Source organism: Haemorhous mexicanus, chromosome 23 (genome assembly GCF_027477595.1).
Source record: "Haemorhous mexicanus isolate bHaeMex1 chromosome 23, bHaeMex1.pri, whole genome shotgun sequence".
NCBI classification, from domain to species: domain Eukaryota; kingdom Metazoa; phylum Chordata; class Aves; order Passeriformes; family Fringillidae; genus Haemorhous; species Haemorhous mexicanus.
Window position 1 is genome coordinate 6,194,969 of NC_082363.1, and position 25,117 is coordinate 6,220,085.

Genomic DNA, 25,117 nt, shown 5'->3' on the forward strand with positions numbered 1-25,117 from the left:
GAAATTACAGACGTGGCAGATGGTTCCCAGAAAGGAGACTTCAAATAAAGGAGGTGTTGTATCCTTCTGCTGCAGCGTATTTAGATTTATGAATTTGGAATTATTAATTTATACTTCTCTAGGTTGTACTTCAAAGGAGGGGACAGCAAAGGCTTGGATTTCTGGACTCCAGCTCTGCACTCCCCAAGGAAATTCTGAGCTGGAATTAAGTAACTCTTGGAGGGGCACATGCAGATCCTGAAACATCCTTTGGGCTTCCAGCTGTCTGCTAGAGCACTTAATGGTTTTAGTCAGTCATTAAACTGAAGATGGGAATTTTTGGGGGATTTTTTTGTATCCAGAACAATCTTGAAAGTTTAAATTTGAGACTTAATTACTGTTGCCTGGTGGCACATTGGAATTTCATGATGCTGGCAGTGCTTTGGCAAGGTGCTGTAATCTCTTGGGCATCCAGCTACTGTTCTGTGATAATAATCAGCTATGTAGACTGTAAGAAATGATTTTAATAAACCAACTTGCAGTTGCTGTTTCACAGCCATTATCTCTGCCTCGTAGGTGATATATTGCAGTGGTGATGATGCTGGGTACCTGTGCAAGAGCAGGCTAAATTAGGAACTGCCTGGCTCCATCCAGCCATCCCTGCTGGCTCTGGGGTGCAGAGCAGCAGAGCAACTTCACTTGAAATGGCTGGTGAGGTTTGCTAGTTGGTTTTTGGATGGTTTAAAGGGATTTTTGTTTTTTTCTTCCCCTCCAATACAGTTATTTTTGTTTGAGTGCCTTGATTAAAGCAACCCTTTGTGCCACTCTTGCAGGAGGATGTGTTCTGCAAGACATTTTTAAGATTCACGTGGTGTAATGGTCATGAAAATCAGTTTTTACTGGTGTTGGTTGAGATCCATGTTAAACTGTGTTGATAAAGCCACTCAAATACCTGTGTACTCATTGATTGGATCCCCCACTGAACACATCTGCCAGATTCCCACATTTACAGCAGGGACAACTGCTGGGAGTCCTGAGCAAAGCTCATCCCAGGGTTTGAGCCAGATCCTCAGCATCCTCTCTGATGCCTGGCCCCACATCATGGTGTGTGGCTTGCTGCTGTGTTTTAAACACAAGGATGCCTTTGCAGCCCCTCAGATATTTAGCCTTGGCATTTAGTCAATGTGTGTGTAAAGCAGTCTTGAGAAGGTTGGAATCACATCCAGAATATTTGGGTTTTAAGTCTCTCATTGGATCCATAGGTCAAGAGAAAAATGTGTTTATCTGGTTAATGGCTTTGGAGAGACTACAGTGAGTGTGTTTAATCTGCTTGGGAAGTTGCTCCATTTTGGAGGGTTATTCAGATTGCCTGTGATTTTAAAATATTTCAGAATGCTTTCCATACTCTTCCAAGTCCTTTTTTTTCCTTCCCTGCTTTCCCCAGCCTCATGAAAAAAGTTGGTGTATTCTGCAGAAATCTTCTTCATATGTAGATTTGTACCTGGACTGTGCTGGAGTTGAGATGAACCTGGGTTGATGAGGGGCTTGGAACACAAGCCCTGTGAGGAACAACTGAGGCAGCTGGGGTTGTTTATCCTGGAGAAAAGGAGACTTAGAGGTGACTTTATTAATCTTACAGCTCCTGAAAGGTGTCTGTGCTCAGCTGAGGTTGGGCTCTTCCTCCAGGAGCTGACAGAACCAGAGCACACAGCCTCGAGCTGCACCAAGGGAAATACAGGTTGGATATTGGGAAAAAGGTTTTTACAGAAAGATGAGAAAGTTCTGGAATGGCTGCCCAGGGAAGTGGTGCAGTCCCCATCCCTGGTGTGTTTAACAAAGCCTGGGTGTGGCACTGGGTGCCAGGGTTGAGTTGGGATGTTGGGGCTGGGTTGGACTCAGTGGTCTTGAAGGTCTCTTCCAAGCTGGGGATTCTGTGAATTCTCTGAAATTTTAGGTGGGGTTGTCAGTTCAGAGTAACTGCTTCAGTGTCTGTAAAGAAAAAAGGATATTGGGCTAGCAGCAGTTTTGGCTTGTGGAGTTATTTTACTCTCTTTTAGCCCAAATGGCTGTGCTGGTTGTTCACTTGCAGCAGGAGGCTGTGGGCATGTGGGGACACTGGGAACACCAGCCCTGTGTGGGGCTGGCTCTCCTCCAGGTGCTTTGGTGTGATGGTTTAACCACTTGAACCATGCTCCCAGTGTTCTGTGGAACTTTTTGTTCTCTGCTGTTTTTGAAACCCCAGTTTTTGGTGTCAAGGACCTGCAGCTCTGGGCTCAGCAGGGCTGGCAGGGCAGCGTGTGGAGCTCCTCTCAAGAACTCTTCACTGAGCTGCTGCTGCAGTGCAGGGAATGAACTGGCCTCTAATTTTCATGTTGCTTTTACCAGGCTACATTTTAGCTAAAAATGGAAGCTTGTGGCAATGCAGATCTTTTTTTCATGAGTAGCTTGTCTGCTTTTGTCCTTAAATGAGCTCCATCTTTAAGGTAGAATTGAAAATATCTCCGTTGCCAGGACTGCGTTCTGCGAGCATCTCAGGGTGCATTCAGCATCCTCAAGTAGAAGCTTTAACCCTTTGAAAAATAAACTCAACTTTTGTGGAAAAGTTTGCTGTTACGCTTCCTTCCTCTTAAGTGGCTTTTTTTTGTTGTTTTGTTTTTGTTTTTCTTTTTTGCAGAAGGCATATGAAATCTGCAACACCTCTCCTGCATTAATGAGGGTGCAGCACAGGACAGTAATGGTGTGTGCTTTAGCCTTTGCTGTTGTGTATCCTCTGTGCTCTTAGTGCACCAGCATAAATTTACTTGTTTACATTTCAGGGAATTCTTTCAGAATTTCATTAGATTTCATTATCTCTCTAGTGGGGGCCAGTTTTTTTTCCTGTCAAGACTTCTGAAAGTTGACTGGAGTTGCTCTGTTTTCAGAACTTCAAATGGTCATGTCATGGTTTTGTGTCTGGGGAGTGGAGTTTGGCCTCTAAGTGTGAGTTACTGTTCATGTCCCAAAGTGTGTTGTTCTGGCAGTAACAAACAAAACTGCTTACTCTGTGATGGTTTCATAATCACAGTATTAAAATGTTTATCTACAAATGAGCTTGGGTGAGGATGATCCATATCCTAAGTAGCTTACCCTCCCTACCAGACACTGAAGTGGTTTGTAAATTCTCCAGCTAGTAGTGAGTTGTAAAATCAGAAACATGGATTTTATGTGAGATTTCAGTTGGAAGTGTGTGCAGTTTTAGGCTGGTTTTCTGATTTAAGGTCATTTTGCTTCAGTATCTTCTTGCTTTGTGCTCAGAACAATCTCAGTTGTCCTCATGCAGCAGCTTTGAGCGCTGAGGGGTCCCCTGGCATCACCCCCAGCCCTTGCTTGGTGTGTGACAGATCCAGATCCAGGTGTTTGGGATGTAGAAGTGGTTGTCAGTGTTTCACATCTTGGGGTAAACTGAATTATTGCTTTGTGCTGCCTGGGGAAAAAACTGTTCCAAAATCTCTTACATTTCTGCCCTTGCTGCAAAGCCAGTTTGTTAAAGCAGTGCAGCCCAGGCTGTGTGAGAGTTGCTGAATGTGTCAATTCTTTCTGTACTTTCTGATACCATTAGTGATTTCAAGTTGTAACTCTTCCAGAAGAGCAGTGTGCTCTCCCTTGAGCTCATTAGTAGGAGGTTTATGTAACTTCTTCTGATAAAATAGATATCATGATATTTAACTGTGCTTAGAAGGCAAATGGAGCTCAGGGACAGGATTGAGCAGAAATAATTCCAGGGTGTTGAAAATGCTGGTTTGGGGAGGGGGCACTTTGGAGTACAGTGAAAATGGTATGAGTGAGACTGTATCTTCTTCTAATCCTAAATTCTCTAACGTGGACTTCTCTATCACTAGGGCAGGAGAAGGATCTCAGGATTGCAAGAAGTTTTTTTGAAAAGGTCAAGATGAGCTTCTTGACACAAACTCATCTTTTGGTTGTGTTACAGTAAATAAAACTGTGCCCATTTCCTTCGTGAAGGCAGGCCAGCTGCTCAAGTTAGCTAACAGAAATACTCTGCACTCTAGTTGTTTAATTTCTGTTAGATTTGTAGGGAAATCGGTGCTCTTTTGTGGTAATTACATTAATTGTGGTTTTGGTGTCTTTTTTTTTTCCAGAATTTACATGTTTGACAGCAGAAGTTGGCTTTCTACTGTAGTGAGAGAAAATGTAAGTAGAGAAAAAAGATTTTTTTTTTTTTCTAGTCCTTGAGAAACATCCTCTTTCTAAAAAGAAGTGGTTAATTCAGATTTTTGGCTGCTCATCTGTGCAAACTAAAATCCGTGTTTTCTCCTTTAGCATGTGTATTCTTGTGTCACCAGGAAGGATTTTAAAATGGCCAGGAAACCTGCTAAATAATAGATGTTAGTGCCTGCCTCTGTCAGAGAGAGAGCTGGCAGAGCAGAGGGAGACCACAGATGAAACTGTTTCATCTCAGTGGGGCAGGGAACTGTAATAAATAAAATGATGAGAATAGTCATTCTCTCATGAATGAAAAATTACTTCTCCACCATGTTTGACAAAAGAAGGCCAAATTTCTTTGGAGCAAAGTGGCTCTTGTCAGAATGTTCTTTTCAATGTGTCACTGTTATTTAAACAGAACCTAACAGTTCCAGAGTTTATATTCTGTGTAATTGTAATTATTACTATTGTTCTTGGAGCAGTAAAATCTTCATTACCTTCCAGGCTTTAGCTTGAATGTCTGTGAGGAACATTGCTAATTGGCCAAGTATTTGCTGAGTTAAATCTGATATTCTCAATTACTACATATTTACTGGTTTACTGGATATTTACTGGTTTTCCAAAGGCAGGCAGCAGGCTTTATTCCTCTGCCCATATCTCCCTCTGGATCCAAGGGGACCCTGAATTTTATCTCCTGTTGTAGTTCATGTAAACAAGAGAGAGAACACCTCAAATTTGTTGCACCAGCAATTCTGATCTCACTGCATTTCCCACAGAATAAAAGAGAAACAAGGAATCCATCTCTGCTCCTGAAAACAAAAAGAACCCTCAGCTTCTCAAAGGCAGCGTGACGTCAGCTCCCTGTAACTAACAGGGAGTTGTGGATAATTCCTTTGTCATTGTGAAAATGTCCAAGCTGCTGTGCATGTTGCTAATAGGATTTGTGGTATCTGCTAGATTAGCACAGCTTCATTTAATCAGCTGTCCTGCTCTGGGACTGTCTGCTGGCCATGCTGGCAGCTCCTTGTTAAGGCTGCAAGGTTTGGGCTCTGCTTTTGAAAATATTTTGCTTTTCATCCGTGTTGGAGTGATGGGTATTGGCAAGAAAGAGGTTGGGGGAACAAATGTCAGCCAGGCTGTTCATGGCAGGAAAGGGATTTGCTGAACCTCCTTAGGAAAGTTACTGTGCTTGAGTAAAATATGAACAGTTTAGTTTAAACTCTGTGTTACCAGACTTTGCATCCACAGTGGCTTGGTGGGATTGTGTTAGGCTGTGCTAAAAATACCTTGTGGCAAGCAAAGTTTGACCAGCAAGGCATAGAAATCCAAAATATTTGACTTAATGATAGCTGTGATTTCAAATGTGGGGTATTTTTCTTTTAATCTGTAGAGATTATTGTCAGGACACAGGGTGGAAAACTCCATCCTTTCTTTTTTAATAGGAATGGTGTAAGAAAATTAAATAAAGAAATTCTTAGTAAGTATTGCTTCATTGCTGTTACCAGCAGAGGAATTTCAGAGAGGAATAATATTTAACAGTGTTTGGATGAGTTGTATCCAGCTCTTAAGCATCAGGCTACAAATAAATGTGAGGGTGTTAATGATACCTTGGTTTCAGGAACTGCATTTAATTGGAGTTGCACTTTGAGCTGTGGAAAGGACACTGGAGCTGTTGCAATGAAATGAGTGAATCTGAGTTCTTCCTCAGCCTTTAAATTCTTCTGTCACTATTTTCTGAGCACTGAGTGAATAATTCTTGTTCTTTAAATAAGGATTAGTCCACTGGGATCCTGAGTATATCTCCATTTGCCAGGAGGCACATGGAAGTTCTGTGAGGCTTCCTGCAGTTGAAAAATTCAGTGCAAAGCTGACTGGACCCACCTAACTCTCCTCTTACACAGGAATACAGCTCATGGTAGAGTTAGAGAGAAGCAACCCCTGAGCTGTTCCTGTGACATAAGTGATGTGATCAGTCCTTTGACACAGCTGAATTGTGAAGGTTTGTTGTGTATGGAAAGTAACAAACCAGGTAAAGTCAGATTATTTTCCTTCATGGAAGCAGAGGAGCAAAGTGACTCCTGCATGGGTACCTTGTGAGAAATGAGGGGCTGGGGTCATCTGGAGAGCAGGGGGAACAGGGAGTGCCCTGAGGTGCCCAGTTTGTTATCCAGCAAGGGGAGAATTACCCACAAGGTGGACTGGTCAACAGGATTAGGGGAAATAAGCTTAGACCAGAGACACTTAAGCACTTCAGCCCCTGGGAAGGTCTTGAGGGGGTTGAAGAAAGTGAATGTGTTTATTCCTGAGAAGCTGCCTGCAGGAACACTCTGACACAGTCCAGAGAAAGTGAGGTAAGCAGGAGTTTGGCTCCTACCTAATTCTGCACAGCTCTTGGGGGAATTTGGGAAAAAGGAGTGTGGAACTTGAGGAGTGACTTTTTTTCTTGATTTGGAAATGGAGTGACTTCTTTGAACATTCCAGAAATAGCATCACCATCCACATCAAGCTTACAGATTCTGCTAGAAACCCTCTTGTAAAACAGGGTTAAATGCCTTTAGAACATGCCAAGAAATAAAAATCTATTTCATGATGCTCAGTTGTGCTTGTTTGTGATGAGCAGAGACTGTTCAATGTATGGCCCATCTCTGTAATATAAATAAATCTGTATAAAATTTCCCATCTATCAAGAGTGAGAATGGATAAAAGCATTTTTCCCCATACATCCTTCTGACCTTACCTGATCTCCTTAGTCTTTAAAAGATACTTTTATAAATACAATACCAGTAAACTCTGATTTACAGTATAGCTAAAAAGGACATGGGAGGCTGGAACCCTTCTTTCCTCCCACAGATCTCATATTTCTACCATAAATTCAACTGTCTAAAACTCAGTATAAAAGAAATAGTGGAACAGCCAAGCTGGTTTGCTGTTTGTCCCATAAATTTTACAGTTTGCTTCAGAGATCTCCTATATTTTAAAGCCCTTGGCTGCTGTAGGGTTGTCATTTCCTGAGTGAGTTCAGTCCTGTTGGCAGGAATTAGCACTTCCTGTTGATGTTGAATCAACAAAGACTACAAAGAGAATGTGGAAATGTGCTTTAAACAATTCCTATGGATGCTGACAGAAAGGCAGTTCAGAGTTTGGAGTTGCTTGGAATGCATAGGGGCTAAGTTGGAATTCTCCAAGTGGATCTGTCTTCAAGGTGGGAATTTAGATGGATACAAGATGGGAAAATGAACTTTCTTAATGTGACTTTCTTCCTAGGATAAGGGTTCATCTCCTTAGGCCTCTCCCTGTTCCATGCCAAGCTTTGTTTCATTTAAATGCAGGAGAATTCTCTCTCATAGTGCACAAATTCTGCTGCAATAAATGGGAGCTATTTTAAGGAGAGCATATCTGCTCTGACTGACGTGAGATTATTCCTCCTATTGTAGTTTTAAATAAAACTGCATGTGAAATCTTCAGTGTAGTTCCTTGTACCTGCAGCTGGAATTCTTGGTGTCCTGAGTCTTTATTGCAGTCTCATCAGAGAGTTGCTGTGACCTTGGGCAGAACACCAAAGTTTTGGAATTTCTTGCTCTGAAATAGGAATGATAGCATCTCTGAATTCTTTGTCTGGAGTGGTCAGTGTTTGCTTAGTAGGAAATGGTCTTATATATTAACTCAGAGGATGGCAGAACTAGAAATGAAGAGGCTGAAAGATCTGAAAAATCACAGTTGATTCTTAAATTAACTCCTCTGTGACAAAAGCAGTGCAGTAGTGTTTCACCAGGTGTGTGAGCTGCCCAGGAGCTGCAGACATGCTGAAAATGCTGACAGAGGTCCAGCCCAGAGTGTTTGTCTGAGATGTGGAATGAACAAAACATCCTGAGAAAACAAAAGAGCACTCCAAAGAAAAGCAGGATAATGAAACACTCAGGATGGGTTTTGTCTGAGCTGGATTTTGGGCTGAGCTGACCAAGCAATCTTAAAGGGCTTAGAGATGACCCTGGAGCCAGAAGAGAGAAGGAAGGGACCCAGTTTCACAGTGAAGTGAACGGGCCTTTCACTGTGTGAGTGGAGGTTTTGGGAGAGAAGCCAACTAAAATTCCTTTTCTAAGATACTGTGGGTTTCAGAAAAGAGGAAAAAAATGGTAAATGATGCTGTGACAAGATCTGGCATCTGTTCCTAGAGGTTTCCAGTTTGGAATAACTACTATGGAGAGAGCTGCAGCCTAAGTCTGGTTATGGGGGATAGAAATATTTAGGGAATGTTGAAGTCTAAACTATTTTGAAGCTTCTTTGAACAGTGATGTTTGTTCTACCACTCTAACTTACCTTGACAGTTTGTTCTATGTTATTGTGGCTGCATAAAAATTTGGAAGTTAACCTCATCTTTCTCCTTGGGAAGGGCTTTAAGAGGAAAACAAACCCCACATGCTTGCAAAGATGAATAAGCTGATTAAATCTTAACAGAATAATATGTAAAGCTGCTAGCAAAGCATTTCCTTTATTTAATGGTAAAGGGTCAATTCTGGCTAAGAAAATGTTCTAAAATCACACATTAGCAGTGTCAGTGTATAAACTCCAGGTGTTCTGTGTAGTATTTGAAATTGGAACCAATTAATCTTGTTCTGCAATAAAAGATAAAATTCATCAGCATGTTTCTTCAGCATCTTCCATTGCTATCAAGCTGCAGAGATTTTAAAACAAAAAGTTAAAGAACAGCTGAGTTGGGGATGTGGAATGCTGGAGAAAATGCCAACAGCCTCTTTCTGGAGCAGAGATTTCAAAGATAAGTTGTACATTGAACAGGAAATATCCATATGGTTGATATTGGGGAAAGCTGAGGTGGTTTCAGTGGCTGTGGTGTTTCCTAGAGCCTCTGGCTAGCTGGCTCTATAAAATATCTGTAATTTGGTGCCTATGGGTACTGGGGAAACAGAGGCTTAGAGGGGAGAGGTGTCTGATGGATGTGGTTTCTCAAACTCTGCCCTCAACCCAGCAGAAAATCCCTGGTTTTACTCTGACAGCACGTTCCTGTTGCAGTCTGCTCTGGGATCTCAGACATTCTAGCAGTTACCAAATAAAACCTGGAACATTTGGGAGTGATCTCCTTTCCTCCAATAGCAGAACAAAATTTCTCATAACTGTGATGTTGCAGACAGTTCTTAGAGCATTTTGCAGGTGCTTGTGTCAGTGTAAATCCTTTTTCTTTTCTGGGAGGATTCCTTGCTCTGGCCTGAAGAGCTGCAGGGAAGTTGTGACTTCCATGGCTAAAATTGGTGTTACCTGCTTACTCAGTCTTGGACAACTTGAATTTATACAAAAATGAATCAGAACATGAAAAAAGGAATGAAAAAAGGGGGAGAGAAATAAGTCCAAATTGTGTTTTAGTTCCTGTGGCTGGAAGCAAAGCACATCCATCTGTGCCAACACCTCACCTGAGGAGATTTCTGACCCACGTTTCCACCTGTGCTCCTGTGTTTATAAATCAATGCCATTTTTTTCAAGTTTGAAGTGGTTGAAAGGATTTGTAATTTCAAATTCTGCCTTCTAATTGTCCTGCTTGTGACCTGTTTTTCAGATTTCTGGTTGTTTCAGAGGTGGCAGTGGAGCACACCTTTAGCAGAGGAAAATGAGCGAGCTTGACCAGTTACGCCAGGAGGCCGAGCAGCTGAAAAACCAAATCAGAGTATGTATTGTGCCTCAGCACAAATGAATGGGTCCTGAGCAGGACAGAAATGATGCCTTAAGTGTTCCCCCAATGTCAGAGTTAATGAAGAAAGGGCAAGCACATATGCTTTAGAAAATTACTTTTTTGGTCTTTTCTATTGCCTAGGAAATAATAGTTATAGAAGCAATGCAGAAAATTGCTGATGAAAATGAATGTTTACTGATGTTTGTCTGAGCTAGGGCATAACTAAAGTTAAAAAAACTGCTGGAAATAAGGTCAGTGATAAAGTTTGTCAGTAAGTTCTTCAAAACCTCTGAGGTTGGAGGCTGCACAGCCTCTCTGAACAAGCAGTTCCACTGCTTGAGTGTCTTTGTGGTGAAATTCGTGTTGCCTTTCTTCCAGAAGAAGAAGAAATTTCAAAGTTAAATGCACAATGTGTGTTGACAGCAGGCAGTGTCTTATGGTAATGCTGCTGTTAGGATGGGTCCTCTCTAGGTGACAAGCAGAAATGTTCTCTGAACCTTGGGGGCTTAATCAACTTAAAAACAGAGAAAGAAATGTACAGAGCTCCATCCAATTTCTCTAATTTCCTTCTCTTGCAGGATGCTAGGAAAGCATGTGCAGATGCCACCCTGGCTCAGGTAAGAATTTCAGAGTGTAACAGGAATTAAGAAAGTGCCTCCTTTACAAAAAGAAAATGCAGTGTAAAAAGGTGACTCCAAGTGAATCTGGTTTTGCCTCCTGCAGGAATTTTTTTTTTTTTTTTTTTTTTTTGCCTTTGGGTGTTTTCTTCCAGAAATAAGTACATGTTTGTCCAGTTCCTGAGAGCAGTGGCCTTGAGCAGAGATTTCTTGGAGTGACTCAGGGCACATTTCTGCTGCTTAATGGAAAATAATGCTCTGCCCTGGAGCTGGGAGCAATACTGTTGGTACCCTGCTAATCAGAACCATAAGGCCTGCTGAGGTTAGACTTCTTCAGTGTCTGCCACATTTATCTGTGCAGGAGGAGAAAACCCAGATCAAAGGTCTGAAATCCTAGAAGTCTAAGAAGATATGACCTAAAGAAAACAATTTCTGGGAGTGTTTATAAATGCAATAGGCTGCTTGTGTGGTGTGATAAAGACTTGGTACCTAAAGTGACATAACTTGTGAATGGGCAGTTGAAAACAAATCAGAATTGTGAATGTGGGACTGTGGGAGCTGTGTGTGAGGTGTTACTTGAGAAGAGTGAAGGGAAGAACTCAGTGTGTGACCCTTTCCTGTTTCAGATCACAGCCAATATCGACCCCGTGGGGAGAATCCAGATGCGCACCAGGAGAACACTCCGGGGACACCTGGCCAAAATTTATGCAATGCACTGGGGGACTGATTCCAGGTGGGTACAGAGCTGGCTCAGTGGCTCCACTGCTCTCTAGAAAGCTGGGTGCACAGGCCTTGGGACCACATGGAATTAATAATTCTGAGAGAACTTGGACACCTGGGAGGAGTCAGAAACACTGAACGCCACAATTTTCCTCCGTGCTGTTGTAATTCAAGTTTACATTTGATGCCAAAATCCCAGTCCTTGTCTACTGAAAAATAAAGTAGTGGTACCACATGAATTCTGAGGAACTGTGGAAATAAAGTAGATGCCATTATCAGTTGTCTTTTTTCCCTTTCCTGTTAATTACTGATTAATTTAAAGAGAAACTAAATGCCACTGGTAACAGCTGCTTTCATTCTCTTCTCTTTACAATGTTCATCACCAAGGTGTTCCTTGGCTGCCCACAATGATTGTGTTTCCCTGCTGTTTCCTCCCTAGGCTTCTAGTTAGTGCCTCCCAGGATGGCAAACTTATAATTTGGGACAGCTATACTACAAACAAGGTAAGGCCAGCTGATCCATTGCTGTGTAATTCAGTTGTGAAAGCATCAGGAGGAACTTGCCCATCATCAGTTTGGCTTTATTGCTTTTCTAGTCCTAAATCCAAATTTGGAATTCTCTAAAATAACCAAGTTGTATGTAAAGAACACAGCAGTGTCTTCAATGTGGGAAAATGTGCACCACAAATGGAGAACAAGGAAAGGCTTCCTTCTAAAGAATGTTCTGATTTGTTCTGATACTGCAGAAAAGTGATTAGTAGAGAGCAGGCAGTGATGAGCATCTTGCACCAGAAGGGGCAGAGATTTTGGCATAGCCAGGTTAATTTGTTGTCTGCAGTGAATCCTGAAAGACCTGACATGTTCTAATGAGTCATCACTTCGTGCCTGCAGTCACATGAGGCAGTTCAGGACTACTTTTACTTTCATTTGACAGTGATTGGTATTTACTGATCATGGCCACTATTCCAGGGCTGGCAGCAATTCCCACGTAGCTCCTTGTGGTTAAGTTGACCAGAGCTGCTTGAATCTGGTCTAGTGCATGGAACTGATTTTATTCTGAATAAATTTTCCTAATTTAGCTCTTTGTAGCACTAAAATCAATGTTACAGTGCATTGGAGCAAATGGCATCACTTTACTAAAAAGTTAATCTAATGTGGTTTGCAAATTAAAATTAAACCCTCTCATTTTTACCTTCATCCTCATCCTTTGACCCCAGCCTGCAGGTAAATGTCATCTGAATTACTGTGACTACTGCAGGATGGTAAAATCATCACTGCATCCATGATTTCTGTATTGATACCTTCAGTTCTTACATCAGTGCTAATTAATCCGTGCAATATTCCTTTGGCAGTTCCAGAGCACACTGGAAGTAACAGTGTTGTCATCAATTTGATCTTTGCCTAATGATAAAATAAAACAGCTCAAAGTGAATATTCCAAATAGTAGAGACTATTGGAATATTCTAGACTTCTTGGTAGAAGACTTCCAAAAATGAACTGGTTGTGGGTTTAGGACAGGGTTGGAGTTTTTTTAACTGCTCTTTGCTGCAGGACCACTGATTCCTGGCTGTTCCTTTGCTTCTAATGAAATTTTTCTTTAAGAAATTCAGACATGTTGTTAATGTTACATGAAATTCACCATATGTCCAAGGGCACCAGCCCTTCCTAAAGACTGTGAACAAACTGAAGGGATGAACACAACGAGTTAACAAGACAGAACAGGTTTAGCTTCTATAATTATCTAAAAAAAGTTCTTTGAGCAGAGAATGACAAGGAAGCATGGGGTAGTTATTTAAATGTGAAGCTTGATTGCTTGCAGTGGGTTTCCAAAGAAGGATTTAAGTGGCAGTGGAAGCAACGATTTCCTTACTTGTTCATTCACAGCATCTAAGCCTGGAATTGGCAGTTTTGCTGACTGTGCTTGGAAGTCAATATTTTCCTGAACCTATAATAAACCAATAGTAATCAGAGCACTGCAATGAAATAATTCACTTTGGACCAAAATTGCTGATGAAACTGGCTTCAGGAAAAGCGAATCTGAGGTTTTATTACGTCACTGCTTGTTCTGACGAGCCCCATATGCAAGTTACCCTCAGAATAGTTCAGTACTCAAACAGCTGTTTTATTCTTGCTTCTCTGCCAAAAACATGGTGCCTGTCTTGAGAGACAGGTGAAAAACTTCCTTTTGAATGCAGTTTCTGCAGCTGAAGGCCATACCTGTGTGTGTTCCAGGTGCATGCGATTCCCCTGCGCTCCTCCTGGGTCATGACTTGTGCATATGCTCCCTCTGGGAATTACGTGGCTTGTGGTGGGCTTGACAACATCTGCTCCATTTATAACTTGAAAACTCGTGAAGGGAATGTCCGTGTCAGCCGTGAGCTCGCTGGGCACACAGGTGGGTGCTGCTCAGAGTTACCTCAGCACAGTGAAAATAAAAAAAAAAAAAAACCTTTCAATATCATTTCCTAATAACAATCTACTTCTTTTCTCAGGCAGGAGCTTAGCTGCAGACTGCTTGGTTTTAAATGCTTTTAAACAGTTTTTCAGCTGTAAAATTGAACAAATCTTGTAGCTGGAAGTTGATGTTTGCAGGTTTTCATATTTTTTGCTGTAGTTTGAATTCTGTGCTTTGTGAAATGGAGGTGGTTGGCAGGCAGGCTGATTCTGTAATCAGAGTGGTTCCACTGATGGTTTGGCAGATGGGATTTCAGGAAAAAAGATGCTTCAGAGCATTCAGATGAACTTCTTTGATGCTGCTGTTGGGAAGCATCCAATGTCCATGCTCAGGTCTTTGTGCTGACCAGGAATGCAGTCTATTTTTCTCAGTGGTTTGATACAGTTGGGGTCATCAGCATTTGTTGCTGTGAGACTGAGATGCACTTAAAAAGTTGGGTGTGTGCAGTGCAGGCTCACTGGGATCCTGCCCACCTTGGCCAGTGGATTCCACACTTCTGTCCCCCTCCCTGTGGTTGGGTCAGGGTGGTCTCTAAAAATCCACATTTTATCCAAAACATTGCTGATTCCTATACCAAAATCAGCTGTTGCATTTTAGGCTTTCAGTGTATTTTGCTGCAGCTTCAGGAGAGGAGGAAGCAGCTTATTAGCAAACCAGTTTGCCTTTGAAGGGTGATCTCTGGCCTTATTTGTGCTCCTTTTGCTCTGTTTCCAGGCTACTTGTCCTGCTGTCGTTTCCTGGATGATAATCAGATCGTCACCAGCTCTGGCGACACCACTTGGTAAGCTGGGACATGGGGACAGCACTGCCAGGAAGGGCTTTTCTCATCCATTTTCTGTGCCTGAAGGAAACTTTGTCCTTCACAAACTTCATCATCACCACAAGACTCTGGTGATACTGCTCCTGTGTCACTTTGTGTGGTAATTCCAACCCTGTGAGCTTTGGCTCTTTCCTTGTGCCCATGTTCTGAAGAGCCTGACCTAATTTTGTGCTAAGATGTTCTGGGCATTTTTTTCTTCCTATAACTATTTGGCTTTCAGAAATAACTGTATTAGACTAATGATTTTCCTCAAAACTCTTTTTGTATTCAGTATTTATTACTTAAACAGTCATGTTTGGATATTTCTAATACAGAATGTAGCTAATGTTGTTATTCAGAAGAGCTCCTAGAAAATATTCTCCAGTGATAATAGCTGGGTTTTTTGAGGAGAATGTAGGTGTAGATCTTCATAAATCCTGGCTTCTGAACTAAAAAAGGCCTCCATCTTTTTTTCATAGATTTTTCTGTTATATCTATTCCTTAAAAGCCTTGCAGTTCTCTCAAGCAGCAGCATTAAGAGCAGAGGCTGTCTAATAAATACCTGTCCTACACAATGCCAGTCCCTCTGAATGCCTGATTCTCAGTAGCTGTGGAATATATATATGGGATTAAAACCAAAAAATGTTTCTGAATGTGTGTTGGTGTTTGGAGAACCCAAAAAACCCTAACAAAATGAGAGGGTTTGTAGAAATTATGCTCTTTGTAAGAGAACACAGCTGCTTTAGGAGTTGTGTAGTAATTCTGCAGCTGTCCTTGACATCACCTCAGTTCATCAAAAGGCTTTATCAAAGTACAGGCATCTCTTGTTTACCTGGTTTGAACCTGCTGCTGATGGCTCTGGTTTGCTGAGAAATTACAGAAATTAAAAATCCCAACTTCCTAAAGTGTTTAGGCTTCTTAAGGAGTGATAGTGTTCTTTCTTCTTTTTAAACTCTTAATTATCACTGTTGTAGTGATTTGGCTGACTTGCAGCTTTAAGATCAGACATAATTCACAAAGTTACTCATCCTCTGTGAGTTTATAAAAGGAGAAATGCTGGCTCAGCTTTTGCTGTGGCCTCACCACTGCTGCTTTAATTGGAGCTGTGGTAGTACTGGATAAAAGCCATGGCAGAGAACTTTGGGATGAACTGCCCTCAGTGTCAGTCATCAGTTTTTTCCACTGCTTTTCAATTTAAAATCCCCCAGTGTTTTAAAATTTAAGGTCTTCTATACACAATTAATCTGCAACAGCCAAACCAAAAATATTTATTTCTATTGTCAGGATCAATGTTGTTAATACTTGGAGTTTGACCTCAGCAGGGATGAAAGACCTCACAAAGGAGCAGACATGTTGATTTTTGCACAAATAATCTAAAACAGCCAAATAATTCAACCAGAAATGTTTCTTTCCATTATCAGGATCAGTGTTGTTAATACTTGGGAGTTTTACTTCAGCAGTGATAAAAAGACCTGACAAAGTAGCACAGACATGATGATTTTTGCACAGTTAGGTTTTGCACAATTAATCTGCAACAGCCAAATAATTCAACCAGAAATGTTTCTTTCCATTATCAGGATCCAGTGTTGTTAATACTTGGGAGTTGTACCTCAGCAATGATAAAAAACCTCTCGAAGGAGCACAGGTGTGTTAATTTTTTCCTCTTTAATGATTCTTTGCAGTGCTCTCTGGGACATAGAAACTGGTCAGCAGACAACCACATTTACTGGGCACACTGGAGACGTGATGAGTTTGTCCCTTGCCCCCGATGCCCGGTGTTTTGTCTCTGGTGCCTGCGATGCCTCTGCCAAGCTGTGGGATGTCAGAGAAGGAATGTGCCGGCAAACCTTCACCGGCCACGAGTCCGACATCAACGCCATCTGTGTATGTGCCTGCTGCCCTGAGCCTCCCTGCTGCTCAGCTCTTCTGCACTGTCTGGGAGATCTGGGACCAGTGTCTGGGGGGGAGGATGAGGAGGACTCCATGGCTATCAGAAGGCTAATTAATTACTGCATTATTCTGTATTATTTTATATTACACTACATGTAAACTGAACCTGCCAAGCACTCCACTGCACAAAATCTGGTGACTGTCAGCCAGCAGTCCCAACACACACACACACTTGGCCCTTCTGGGAGGAATGAGGAGGAGAGGGACTTCATGGGTTATCAGAAGGCTAATTAATTACTGCATTATTCTATATTATTTTATATTACACTACATCGAAACTGAATCTGCCAGGCACTCCACTGCACCAAATCTGGTGACTGTCAGCCAGCAGTCCCAACACACACACACACTTGGCCCTTCTGGGAGGAATGATGAGGAGAGGGACTCCATGGGTTATCAGAAGGCTAATTAATTACTTTATTATTCTATATTATTTTATATTACACTACATCTAAACTGAACCTGCCAGGCACTCAACTGCCCAGAATCTTGTGACTGTCAGCCAACAGTCCCAACACACACACACACACACACACACACACTTGGCTCTTCTGGGTGGAATGATGAGGAGGACTCCATGGCTATCAGAAGGCTAATTAATTACTTCATTATTCTATATTATTTTATATTACACTACATCGAAACTGAACCTGCCAAGCACTCCACTGCACCAAATCTGGTGACTGTCAGCCAACAGTCCCAACACACACACACACACACACACACACACACTTGGCCCTTCTGGGAGGAATGATGAGGAGGACTCCATGGCTATCAGAAGGCTAATTAATTACTTCATTATTCTATATTATTTTATATTACACTACATGTAAACTGAATGTAAACTGAACCTGCCAAGCACTCCACTGCACAAAATCTGGTGACTGTCAGCCAGCAGTCCCAACACACACACACACTTGGCCCTTCTGGGAGGAATGAGGAGGAGAGGGACTTCATGGGTTATCAGAAGGCTAATTAATTACTGCATTATTCTATATTATTTTATATTACACTACATGTAAACTGAATCTGCCAAGCACTCCACTGCACGAAATCTGGTTTCTGTCAGCCAACAGTCCCAACACACACACACACACACACACACACACACACTTGGCCCTTCTGGGAGGAATGATGAGGAGGACTCCATGGCTATCAGAAGACTAATTAATTACTGCATTATTCTATATTATTTTATATTACACTACATGTAAACTGAACCTGCCAAGCACTCCACTGCACAAAATCTGGTGACTGTCAGCCAACAGTCCCAACACACACACACACACACACACACACACACACACACACACACACTTGGCCCTTCTGGGAGGAATGATGAGGAGGACTCCATGGCTATCAGAAGGCTAATTAATTACTTCATTATTCTATATTATTGTCTGTTATATTACACTACATCTAAACTGAACCTGCCAGGCACTCAACTGCCCAGAATCTTGTGACTGTCAGCCAACAGTCCCAACACACACACACATATACACACACACAGACACACACACACCTGGCCCTGATAGGCCAAGGAAACAAAACTCCATTACCGTGGGTAAACAATCTCCATATTGCATTCTTCTTCAGCACAGTGAGATAAGAATTGTTTTGGTCATTCTTTTCTCTGTGTCTCTCAGGTTCACACAATGTGAATCCCACACAGCTTGATGAAGTATTTTCAGGGGTTTTTAAAAGACATTTGTAAAATGAGCTGAGAGAATCACCTGAAACTTGGTGTTTCAGGAGACACCAAGAGACTGGGAAAACATGGAAACTGGGTGTTGGTTTATGAGTTTCCCAGTGTGGGGAGGTGCAGTACTGTATTTGCAGAGTTCCCAGACAAAGGCAGGAATGATGAATCTGACTCCATGTTCTTAAAAGGCTAATTTATTATTTTATGATACTATATTATATTAAAGAATACTAAAATAAACTATACTAAAGAATACAGGGTACAGACAGAAGGCTAAAAAGATAATAATGAAAACTTGTGACTCCTTCCAGAGTCCTGACACAGCCTGGCTGTGATTGGTCATTAAGTCAAAAACAATTCACATGAAGCCAATGAAACAATATCCAGACACATTCCAAAGCAGCAAAACACAGGAGAAGCAATGGGATAATTATTGTTTTCATTTTTCTCTGAGGCTTCTCAGCTTCCCAGGAGAACAATCCTGGGCAAGGGGATTTTTCAGAAAACATGACTGTGACAGTGCAGCCTCTTGGGGTTAAATCTGAAACCATTTATGGTTTTTTCCTCCCCCATGAAGTTCTTCCCCAACGGCAACGCCTTTGCCACGGGCTCGGACGACGCCACGTGCCGGCTCTTCGACCTGCGGGCTGACCAGGAGCTGATGGTTTATTCCCATGACAACATCATCTGTGGCATCACCTCTGTAGCATTTTCCAAGAGTGGCCGCCTGCTCCTAGCTGGGTATGATGACTTCAACTGCAACGTGTGGGACACGCTGAAAGCTGACAGAGCAGGTAAATGGCTTTGGGTGCTGGGATTTTAGTGGAGTCCCCTCCCCTGGGGGTGTCCAAGGGATGCCTGGATGTGGCACTCAGTGCCACACGTTGGACTCAGTGGCCTTGGTGGTGTTCTCAGGGGTCCCAGGAGGAGGGAAGAGGTGAGAATCCTGACTCCATGTTTCAGAAGGCTGATTTATTATTTGATGATACATATTATATTAAAAGAAAATGAGCTACTAAAACTATACTAAAAGAATAGAAGAGGATTTCATCAGAAGGCTTGAAAGGAATAGAAAGGAATGAGAATAAAATCTTGTGACTGACCAGGGAGTCTGAGACAGCTGGACTGGGATTGGCCATTAATTAAAAACAACCACATGGACCAATCACAGATGCACCTGGTGCATCCCACAGCAGCAGATAAGCATTGTTTACATTTCATTTCTGAGGCCTCTCAGCTTCTCAGGAGAAAAAACCTAGCAAAAAGATTTTTCATAAAATATCTCTATGACATTGGTGGCCTTTGCCAACCTCTGAATGTGTGACTTGAGTCTCCTGCACAGATCTCAGCACTCACTGTCTCACCTTCAGAACTCTGAAAACTTCTTTAGGCTGCCCAGTGATGGTGCAGATCCACTGGAATCCTGCTCAAGGATGGGTGCTTGAGAACAGGATGATTGCCATTAAAAACAAGGGCTTGGGATGGAGGGATGTTCTTTTTTAGACTTTATGGCTTTGTTTATGCATTAACTATTCAAAGCAATTCAACATTAATGTTGCTATTTATACACAAGAATTTTTTTCCTGGTATTTGTAGCAGTGGTTGTAGAGACAACCAGCAAAACAACAGAGACTGTGGAGTTTATCTTTTGAGGAAACAAACATGAAATTCATGGTCCAGAGGTGAAGAGAATTTGACTTCAGGTCTTCAAAATGAGAACTTTTGTCAGGAAAAAATGTATAAATTAGGCTATAAATGTTTCATTACTCTGATCAGAATAGGAGATGAGAACAATACTCAGCATATTGAAATGTTCCAAGGCTTCAGATTGCCAGGTAGATTTGGCAGTTCTGGTATTAAACACTTCTGTATCTTCTGATATTGGCACTTCTGTATTAAACACCTTTGTGGTTGTGTGTTCAGTACAAGTATTTAAGACTTTTTGGTGCTGGTTTTGTTTTACCAAATTGCAGCACTTCCTGTTGCTGGTGGGAGAATGAGGAGAGTCCTGTGAGCACTCCTAATTCCTGTAGAAAGATTAATTTCAAGTTTATCAGGAATATCTTGGCTCAGTGCTGTGGACTGGAAAGCTTGAACATAATTAGGTTTTCTTTTTACCTCCTTGAAACTGTTAAATTAAAGAGATAGAGGAAAATGTTGTCTCCCTTAATTTTTCTGTTTAGTGTCTCAATTCTCTCTTTTAATGGTGCTATAATTGGATTGTAGTAGATCTCCATATTGACAAATAGATTGTGTGGAGGAGTCTGTCTTGTGAATGTAGTAAGAGAAAATTGGATGAAAAATGCTTTAGAGTTCATAACATAATTCAGTTTTACGTCTGGTTTTAAAAGAAAATGTTTTACAAATAGGAAAATTTTGTAAAATTTACCTGATCTTTAGCACTGTGGTGAGGAGCAAAAGCTGTGCAGGGCATGGCTGTAGTGACATTGTCACAATCTTCAGGGCTGTCACTTCACAACTCATGGGAGACCAGCAAAGGTCATAATGTGGGGAAAATAGAAGGAAAATTTTGGAATAGTGCATTTACTGAATTATCCCCTTGAGAACCCACCAGCTCTGTCCTGAGTCTGTGCTTGTAAAACCAAAAAAATTTTAAAATTCCAGCCCTGTTGGTTCTGTATTTTTGACTCTAGATCTTGGCTAATCCAAACGTGCTGTGGTGGAACTTGAACAGACAGGAGATCACCCAAACAAACAATTTATTTGTTGATTTCTCATGTCCAGGTGTCCTTGCTGGTCACGATAACCGTGTCAGTTGCTTAGGTGTGACTGATGATGGCATGGCAGTGGCAACAGGGTCATGGGACAGCTTCCTCAAGATCTGGAACTGAAGAAGGTGAGTACCCAACTCATTAAGGCAGCTTTGGGTCCAGAATGCTTTTTGCCAGCAGTGCTGTTACTTGGTGCTGGTCATTCAGGGCAGTCTCAAGCTGCACCAAGGGAAATTCTGGTTGGATATTGGGAAGAAGTTTTTACAGAAAGGTGAGAAAGTTCTGGACTGGCTGCCCAGGGAGGTGGTGCAGTCACCATCCCTGGGTGTGTTTAACAAAGCCTGGGTGTGACACTGGGGGCCAGGGTTGAGTTGGGGTGTTGGGGCTGGGTTGGACTCGATGGTCTTGAAGGTCTCTTCCAAGCTGGGGATTCTGTGAATTCTGTGAAAAAGATCTTTGAGATCCACAAGAATTCCAGGGGAAATCAGGCTCTTAGAACCACCCTTCCAGCCCTGCAGAGTGCCAGTCCCCTCCAGAAAAAGGAGAAAAGGAGACTCAGGGGTGACTCTCTACACTCCCTGAAAGGTGCCTGTGCTCAGCTGGGGCTGGGCTCTTCCTCCAGGAGCTGACAGAACCAGAGCACACAGCCTCAGCTGCACCCAGGGAAATTCAGGTTGGATATTGGGACGAAGGTTTTTACAGAAAGGGGATAAAGGTTTTTAGAGAAAGGTGAGAAAGTTCTGGACTGGCTGCCCAGGGAGGTGGTGCAGTCTCCATCCCTGGGTGTGGCACTGGGTGCCAGGGTTGAGTTGAGGGGTTGGGGCTGGGTTGGACTCAATGATCTTCAAGGTCTCTTCCAACCTGGTCATTCTGTGATTCTGTGAATTCAGTGAGGAGCAAACCTGAGCAGTTGGAGGTTTAGATGACCATTACTTTAATGGATGCACTGACATTTTTCTGGAGGCCTGTTTTTAATTACTGAACTTTCCTCTGTGGGTTTTTGAATAAATAAATATCCTTGGGGAAGGGGGGGATGATAATGCCTGCATGTGCCAGCGGTGGGGACAGCAGAGCTTGCCACTTGTTTGCAGTTTCTCAAAGTGCCACTCTCACCAGATGTTTCTGTGTGCCAGAAGAGCAGCGGACTCCAGGACTGGAAGAAGTTTCCAACGGTTGAAAATTAAAAACGATAGCATATCCAATCCAACCATACTAACTTGGACCCCCATCCTCCCAACTTCAAAGGGCAAGATCTTTTCCGTCTCCTGTTGCTGAAATGAAGAGCACAATTACCTTTCCAAGAAGAATTTCTGTGTTGTAAGCAAAATGAAATTGTGCATTCCTTTTGGGACCATTTTTTTTGTCTTGAGAATTTAAAAACAAATGAAACACTATCATAAAAAGCATGACCAGAAAATAAACTTGAGCATAATTGTGAAACAGTTAGCTTTCACTGTAGTTTCCAAGTTGAAGTTAAGGACTTTATCTCACACACTTGCAAATTTTAAAGTCATGTTTGTAGCAGGATTTTTTTCAAGTTTCCTTTTTAAATACATTTCCTTATGTATTTAATTGAGCAAAACAAGGGAGTCCTAGCCCAGAGCACTGGGGGTTGTTAACGCTGTAAATTTAGTCCCTAATTTTTTTTATTTTTATTTTCTAGTATCACAGATAATTGTTGCACAAAACTTGGCATATATAGGATAATGTTAAGCAGTAAGGTAACCAAGCACATGCTGTAAAAGGTAATGAATGCTTGTTTAAAGAATCCTTTCACCTTTTATGGATTACAAATGCAATCCTTGGTCCCTCCTGCCCCCCCTTTTTCACCACACTGATTTTTTTAATCTGTTTTGGTTTGTCCACTTGGAAGGGCAGTTTATATATCCTAACACTATCCTATAAGTCTCAACAACCAGGAATCTCTGTTTTCAAAAGAGACCTATCCTACACTTGGGTATCGAGTCAATTCTTTGTGTATGAAATGATGTACAAATCAATGTTTTGAAAATAATGATCTTGAACTTTCTAAGTTAAACAGAAAAAAAAAAACCTTTTTTGATTGTTTGCCATATTGGGTGGGTTTACTCTTAGAATCGCATGCTGTAGAAATGCTAAAAAGTGCATATTGGACTAAGTCCTTAGATGTTTTTTCTTTGAAGAAATAACCTGTTTAAAAACTGTAACCATTGTCGCTGTATTCATTTATTGTTGCTACTCTGTGCATAAATCTATGAAGAACTCCAGTACAAAGCTATGCACGTTTTGGAGTAGCGTGATAAGTCACTTTTTTTTTAAAGAAAAAAAAAAAAAAGAAACAGCCTGTTCAAACAATCGCTGTCAAAGATTCTGGGGTGTGGGAGGAGGGAACCTAGACCATCTTCTTTATAAATCAGTTCCTCACAGCCAGTTCCTCTTGCAGGATGAGTCCTTTGCATCTGATCAGAGTCATTTTTGTAATGAGCAGGTTTTCCTGGCTTTCTTTTCAAATAAAATGTTAAAAGCAGCAGTGTTTGGACAGCAGATTGTTCTTTCCTATCTTCTCACTGTATCCAGAAATGCTCCTTCCTAGCAGCAGTAGTAGCTTTTCTCCATTTTGTTTTTTCTGCAACATTCTGTACAAAAATGTGCTGTAATTGTGCGTTAGGCCTGGATTTGGCATAAAAGATGAGTTCCCTCTTACTCTCTTTCATGAAACTACTCTGTAGAGCTTTCTCCACGCCCTGTATCCCTCTTCACCTTTTGTATTTAATTTTAAAGTCAGTGTACTTCAAGAAAGCTGGATGCAAGATAGATACTATATTAAAATGTAATGTTATTTAAGATGTAATAAAGCAGTTTGACATGAGTTTGGACTGATCTCTTTTGCAGCTTCTTGTTCAACATGCAGAACATCATCTGAATTGTGGAATAAACACACAGCAGGAGGGAATGCTGCCCCCAGAGAAATGGTTTGGTGGTTTTTAAATGGTTAATGGCACTTGACTCCAAATTCAGGGAGCCAGAATGGTTCAGGAGGTGCAGAGCACAGAAATGCTTTGTGCTGTAGGAGTGGAGCACCTGAAGTAGGAAATCAAAGCAAAATGCTGAGTAACTTCTTTTAAAACTTTTGTGTCCTTTAATAGGGAGAGGATTGAGTGGTTCCTGCCACGTGAGGATCTGGCCACAGCAGCTCTCTTGGCACTCTTAGATTGACAGGGTAAGAAGTCCTTTTCATGCTCAGTAAGAACAAAGTCTCCAAGAGGCAGAATTTTATCTTTAAACATTTTTTTTTTTAATATTTTATACCCAGAGAAGCAGATTTGTGGAATGAGGTGTTAAAAAGCAGTTGGTTCAACAGTTTGGTATTGGTTGACTTGAGGGTTTTGTGGTTTTGGTGGGTAAAAGCATCTCTTGTTCTGACCTTAACAAAAATTGATTTTCCCTCATTTCACATCAACCAAGAGAAATTCCAAAGCCGTGGCTTGGTCTCACACCAAACATGGAAAGTCTCAGCCTCAGTGGAGGTTTTTAAAAGCTGGGAGTGTGGAAAATGTGATGGTGGCATTACCCAGCTGTGAGCACTGGGCTTTGGGGCTGCCTGAGACTGGTAAGTAGCTCATGGCTAGAAATGCTGAATTTTGGCAACTCAGATTTAGTGGTTTCCAATTCCAAGTGCTGGAGCTGTGGGGTTTCCACTCATGTGGAATATTTTTATTCCAAAGGATGTGTCATATGTGACTCTGTCTGGTCTGTAATAAAATCAATGATCTGTCTTACCTTCCTTAATCTCAATCCATGTGTTCAATCTGTGCCCTGCCTGTGCTGGCAGTAAAACACTGCCAGGACAGTGACCTGTGTCAGGAGGCTGATGTACAGCCCTTTGGGATTTATTTGAAATGCAGACAGCTGCAGTTGCCTCTCACTATTCTTATTTTCATGTTAAATATGAAATTTGATTTGATTTAAACACCTGTCCTTGTGTGTTTTGGTTATTCAGGGAGCTGCTACTGCAGAAAAATGGGTGGGCAAAGGGAGCAGCTCTGAACTCCTGGGCCAAAACTGACTTTTGAATGCCTTTAATTTTAGGATATACCCAAATCAAAATTATTTATGTCATCTTACCTACAAGCTGCTCCTGTGGGCTTTGAAGAGTCTTGAGTTGGAGATAGTTGTGGGATGTGGCTCCAAAGAGCAGCTTCCCCCAGCTGCTGCTGGATTTCTGGTGCTAATTTCCTATTTCTGCTTCAGATTCCATGACCTGAGACCACAAAATCTGTGAGAATGGGGTTGGAATCCTCT

General features: G+C 41.7%; 1 protein-coding gene across 4 annotated transcripts in view; it reads left to right on the plus strand.

Annotated features, from left to right (window-relative positions):
* The window catches only part of GNB1 (G protein subunit beta 1), a 38,127-nt gene extending 14,443 nt beyond the window's left edge, over positions 1-23,684 (plus strand). The window contains exons 2-12 of one of the 4 annotated variants that reach the window (XM_059866805.1): positions 4,119-4,170; positions 9,749-9,856; positions 10,441-10,479; positions 11,106-11,212; positions 11,639-11,702; positions 13,431-13,593; positions 14,368-14,434; positions 16,135-16,336; positions 18,682-18,898; positions 20,850-20,961; positions 21,928-23,684. In XM_059866805.1, the coding sequence (XP_059722788.1) occupies positions 9,800-9,856; positions 10,441-10,479; positions 11,106-11,212; positions 11,639-11,702; positions 13,431-13,593; positions 14,368-14,434; positions 16,135-16,336; positions 18,682-18,898; positions 20,850-20,956 (1,023 nt within the window). In that variant the 5' untranslated portion in view covers positions 4,119-4,170; positions 9,749-9,799 and the 3' untranslated portion in view covers positions 20,957-20,961; positions 21,928-23,684. The remainder of the gene's footprint in view (positions 1-4,118; positions 4,171-9,748; positions 9,857-10,440; positions 10,480-11,105; positions 11,213-11,638; positions 11,703-13,430; positions 13,594-14,367; positions 14,435-16,134; positions 16,337-18,681; positions 18,899-20,849; positions 20,962-21,927) is intronic. The other 3 variants (XM_059866806.1, XM_059866802.1, XM_059866804.1) reach the window with 3 other exon arrangements.
* The last annotated feature ends 1,433 nt before the right edge of the window (positions 23,685-25,117 follow it).